Raw genomic sequence first — 6,000 nt, 5'->3', positions numbered from 1 at the left:
TGTGTACTGAAACCAGTTTGGATGAGCAAACCCTCGGTACCTGTCTCCTGTTTGCAGTTGGTTGCATGTGGATGCACTACAAAATGCAGCACATCAAGATGCAAATGTTATAAGTCTGGGCAGATTTGCATGTTTGAATGTAAATGTGAGGCATCAGGATGTGCCAGTCCTGTTGGGAATGAAGATGACTAAATATTGGGGAATTCCATAGTTTGCTGATATTATTTTTTGTGATTAGCCGTACATATATAAAACAAATATCGCATCAATGAGGATCTTTGGTTGTATATGTTGAAGTATGTGTTATATAGATGTGGATAGAGGTGTTTTAGGTCGAACCTTTACATTTAATTATTTGATTTATTTACTCACCTGGTCCGAAGGACCAAGGTGAGCTTATGCCATACCGTTGCGTCCGTTGTCCGTACGTCCGGACGTCAACAATTTCTTTAAACGACTTCTTCTTCTTAACCACTGATTGGAATTCAACTAAATTTGACTGGAAGCATCCCTAGGCGGTAGGGATTCAAAATAGTACAAATGGTGGGGCTGACCCGCAAGGGGGCTGAGAGGCGGGGCCAAAAGGGGTAAATTTGGCTATATTGCTTTAAGCGACTTCTTCTCTGGAACTAAGAAGATGATATCAACCATATTTGACTGGAAGCATCCCTAGGTGGTGGGGATTCAAAATTGTACAAATGATGGGACTGACCCCCCAGGGGGCTGAGGGGCAGGGCAAAAAGGGGGCATTTTTGCTATATTGCTACAAACGACTTCTTCTGTAGAACTATGCCATGGATATCAACCATCTTTGACTGGAAGCATCCCTAGGTGGTGGGGATTCAAAATTGTACAAATGGTTGGGCTGACCCCCCAGGGGGCTGAGGGGCGGGGCCAAAAGGAGTCAATTTGGCTAAATTGCTTTAAGCGACTTCTTCTCTGGAACTAAGAAGTCGATATCAACCATATTTAACTAAAAGCATCCCTAGGTGTCAGGGATTCAAAATTGTACAAATGATGGAGCTGACCCCCAAAGGGGGCTGAGAGGCAGGGCAAAAAAGGGTCAATTTTGCAATATTGCTATAAGCAACTTCTTCTCTGGAACTAAGAAGTGGATATCAACCATATTTGACTGGAAGCATCCCTAGGTGGTGGGGATTCAAAATTGTACAAATGGTTGTGCTTACCCCCCAGGGGGCTGAGGGGCGGGCCAAAAGGAGTCAATTTGGCTATATTGCTTTAAGCAACTTCTTCTCTGGAACTAAGAAGTGGATATCAACCATATTTGACTGGAAGCATCCCTAGGTGGTGGGGATTCAAAATTGTACAAATGGTGGGGCTGAGGGTGGGGCCAAAAAAGGGGCAATTTGGCTATATTGCTATAAACGACTTCTTCTGTAGAACTATGCCATGGATATTGATCATATTTGGTCGGAAGCATTCATGGGAGGCAGGGATTCAAAATTGTACAAATGGTGGGGCTGACCCCCCGGGCTAAGGGGTGGGGCCAAAAAAAGTGTATTACTTGGAAATGGTTGAGATCCCCACCATATAACCATGGTATACAATTGCTGAGTATAAAGAGAAGAATGCACATTTGCTTCCAGGATGGCTATAGGGTCTGGCCCCACCCTTGGAGACATAGTCCCTGGGCCATAACTTTAAAACTGTTGAGATCCCCACCCCAAAACTATATATACAAATGCTGGGCATAAAAAGACGAATGCAGTCATGATATCAGAATAGACCCTGGGGTCTGACCGAACCCCTAGGGACCTAGTTTGTTAGTCACAGCTTGGAAACAGTTGAGAGCCCCACCCTATAACGGTATATACAATTGCTGAGTATAAAGAGATGATTGCACATATGCTTCCAGGATGGCCTTGGGGACTGCCCCACCCTTGGAGACTTAACCCCTGGGTCATAACTTCGAAATGGTTTAGATCCCCACCCCAAAACTATATATACAATTGTTGGGCATAAAAAGACGAATGCAGTCATGATATTAGAATTGACCCCAGGGTCTGCCCCACCCTTGCAGACTTAACCCCTGGGTCATAACTTTGAAAAGGTTGAGATCCCCACCCCAAAACTATATATACAAACACTGGGCAAAAAGAGACAAATGCAGTCACGGTATTAGAATTGTTCCTGGGGTCTGGCCACAACCCTAGGGACCTAGTTTCTGAGTCAAAGCTTGGAAACAGTTGAGATCCACACCCCATAACCATACATAAAATTGCTGGGCATGAAGAATCTAATACAGATATACTACAAGGATTGGCCTTAGGGTCTGGCATATTCCCTTGATCTCATTCGGAGAATATTTTGCCATGATTGCTTTGGTATCCAGGTGAGCGATACAGGCCCTCTGGGCCTCTTGTTCACTTGTGTTCGGATCATTCCCTTCTATTGCGCAATTCAGTGCTACAATAACCAATAACTTTACTTTTTTGTTGCAATAAAAGTGTTATGTCACCTCTTTTGCATTTTATCATTCCAGCAAAACAAAGTGTTGGTGTTAACAATATTTTTTGTGAGGTTTGAAACTGATAAATAGGAACAATGTTCGAATATTTCCATAAAACGGTTAAAATGCACCTAATGACCTTTTGACCTATTTAATATCGTTTTTTCAACAAATAGGGGGTGACAGCCCCCCTAGCGTGTTTTGATATATATTAAACTTTACAAATAGGATGTCTGTCGAGCATGAACAAATTTTGCCAACGCAAGTCATATTTTCTGAGATCCGAGGCAGACTACCTCCTTTGTAACTGATGTAACTGTTTCTTACTTCCTACTCTGCTCTGCCTTTCTTGTCTGTCTGACTGTATACTTCTATGGATTAAGCAGGGTGAAAGGGCAACACATTTACTGGTTAGCCCTTCAGTGTAAATATATATCCAGACTTGTAACTGATGCTTTTGATGCCCTTTTCAACCTGATCTGCTAGGCGTCCCTTACTCAAGGACTAGGATGCCGAGGCAGGCTGCCTGTAAGTATTGACTGGAGTGACCAGTTGGTAGGCTACAAAAGACTGTAAGTGACACCTAGAATTGACTAGCTGCACTGCTCTGCTAGACGCTTAGTAAGTCAATAGTGCTGTGGGATTGTTTGAATTTCAAACTTAATTGTATTGTGATGTGATTGATTCGCCAAACTTAATTGTATTGTGATGTGATTGATGTGGAAAGATGATTTGAAAATGACTCTTAGAGAATACCTACACTTTATCTGCATCTGAATTGAAAATTAAATTTCACTTAAGATGTTCTGAATATAGAAGACACATAAGATGACATGTTGCATGTTTGTCGTGTAACAGACAAGCGCGTTGACATCCCTTACAGGTAAGGTATTGCTCTAGTTCAAGCAATATGCTGTAGGTGAATGCTTTTAAAGTTTTACTATTCAGATATATGATAGTATATATGAATTAGAGTTTTCAGTAATGTAAATATAGACAAGGACTATAAATTAGTATAAAGCTTGTAGATGTCTGACAGATGAATATTGAAAATACAAGACTTATGACAGTGATGTGACTTTTTAGTCCCCCATCTTTATCAAATTTCTTTTCATCAGTGATCTGTCAGTACATCCTTAAACAATTTTTGTTATAAAAAAAGTACTTCTTACATCTTTCTCAAATTTCATTTGTAGTTTCCTTAATCCATAGTTGTGCATGTTTCATTTTAGGACCAATTAGAAAAACAGGATGGCCACCAGGCAGCCATCTTAGGTTTTAAGAGTTCAAGTTTGTTATCACTATTTCTTAAGGAATAATTGACAGAACTTCTCTAATTTCATATGTAGGTTCCCTTTTGTCCATAGTTGTATATATATATATGTTCAATTTTTGGACTGATCAGAAAATCACCTGGCAGCTATCTTGGATTTTGAGAGTCTAAGTTTGTTATTGCTGTTTCCCAAGAAGTACTCAACCGATATTTCTTAAACCTCATATGTATGATTCCCTTTGTCCATAGTTGTGCATGTTTCATTTTGGGACTGACCATAAAAACAAGATGGCCACCAGGCAGCAATTGTGGATCTTAGGAAGTAATAAACCATGAAAAATTACCACACATTAAAAAGACACTCTTAATCCAAGAAGTGTTATTGTAACAAATACATCAAGACTTGTGACATAATTGTGACAAATACATCAAGACTTGTGACATTATTGTAACAAATACATCAAGACTTGTGACATAATTGTACCAAATACATCAAGACATGTGACATTATTGCGACAAATACATCAAGACTTGTGACATTATTGTAACAAATACATCAAGACTTGTGACATTATAAGGGCCCCGTATCGGAGATACGGGTGCCCTGTAGTAATCACTCTGTCTGTCTGTCTGTCTGTCTGTCTGTCCGTCCACAAATTCTGAAAATACCTGATAACTTTGCTATCTATTAACCGATGTACATGAAACTTGGTCAAGATGTTCAGTTCACAAAAATACACATTGAGGTGAAAAGTCAAGTTCAAAGGTCGCATCATTAGGTTCAAAGGTCAAGGAAAAAATTTACATCTTTTCACTGATGAACATTTTGTTATGACATCATGAAGCAAAGTTGATCAGAATTAAACAAGGAGTCAACTGACCTAAGGTCAAGGTCATCGGGTCAGGGGTCAAAGTCAAAGTTTGTAGCTTTTCACTGGTGAACATTTCGCTATGACACTTTGAAGCAATGTTGCTCAGAATTAAACAAGGAGTCAATTGACCAAAGGTCAAGGTCACTGGGTCAAAGGTCAATGTTAAATTTTGTACCTTTTCGCTGATGAACATTTTGTTATGACATTATGAAGCAATGTTGTTCAGAACTTAACACAGAGTCAACTGACCTTAGGTCCAGGTCACAGGGTCCTAAGGGTCAAGGTCAAGTTTTGTATTTTTCACTGATGAACATTTTGTTATGATATTAAGAAGTAAAGTTGGTCTGATTTAAAGAATAACTCAACTGACCAAAGATCAGGGTCACCGGTTTAATGGTCAAGGTCATTTGGGTCCAAAGGTCAAAGACAAAGTGGATCTCTGACTTTGACCCTGGCTGTTGATGGAGGAGGTATATAAGGTGAAATAAAACAAATCAAAGCTAACAAATGAGACTTGTGACATTATTGTGACAAATACATCAAGACTTGTGACATTATTGTGACAAAAATAATAACTCTTGTGACATTATTGTGACAAATACATCAAGACTTGTGACATTATCGTGACAAATACATCAAGATTTGTGACATTATCGTGACAAATACATCAAGATTTGTGACATTATTGTGACAAATACATCAAGACTTGTGACATTATCGTGACAAATACATCAAGACTTGTGACATTATTGTCAATACAATTAGAATTGAGATATTGATTGCTGTTGATACTAGTCGTGTCACCTTCCTCCCTGTGACTTGTATACAGCTTACTACCCACTCTAGTATTTAAACTGTTTTGCCCTCAGCACACAATATGTTGAAATACATTGAATGCATGTTACAACTTCACTACTTTTGTATATTCAGGGTATAATGGGGGGAAACCTTTTAATTTTCATCAACATGATATTCATATTGGATGTAAATGTTCAGTGCAAGTCCTGTGTTCGAAAGTGCAGAATTTTAATTGTACACTATAAATCTCATTCTTGTCTAACTTTCTGCTATGAAGAAGTACATGCATGTTACAAAATTAATATTACTATCACTGTAATAAACTCAGTCTTGTGTTTCTACATTGTATATGCTGAACAATGACTTTCGTGTATATTGATATAGAACTGTTCCTGTTCCTGGTGCCCAGAGCCAAAGGGATGCTTCAAAACCCGCGAGGAGTATGCTCTGTACCTCTTCCACCCCAACAACAGGTAAGTTATCCAGACAGGTGTCACTCTAACAGGTAAAATATCAGGATAGGTGTCCCTACAACAGATAAATAATCCAGACAGGTGTCCCTACAACAGATAAGTTATCCAGAAAGG

General features: G+C 39.3%; 1 protein-coding gene across 1 annotated transcript in view; it reads left to right on the top strand.

Moving 5' to 3' along the window:
- The window catches only part of LOC110458788 (voltage-dependent T-type calcium channel subunit alpha-1I-like), a 56,225-nt gene that overhangs the window by 6,616 nt on the left and 43,609 nt on the right, over positions 1–6,000 (top strand). Inside the window, exon 3 of the mRNA XM_021510696.1 lies at positions 5,798–5,886. Within this exon, the coding sequence (XP_021366371.1) occupies positions 5,798–5,886 (89 nt within the window). The remainder of the gene's footprint in view (positions 1–5,797; positions 5,887–6,000) is intronic.

Source organism: Mizuhopecten yessoensis, unplaced genomic scaffold (assembly GCF_002113885.1).
Source record: "Mizuhopecten yessoensis strain PY_sf001 unplaced genomic scaffold, ASM211388v2 scaffold9787, whole genome shotgun sequence".
NCBI lineage: Eukaryota > Metazoa > Mollusca > Bivalvia > Pectinida > Pectinidae > Mizuhopecten > Mizuhopecten yessoensis.
The sequence above is the reverse complement of the archived record's forward strand: the minus strand, read 5'-3'. Positions and strand labels throughout refer to the sequence as shown.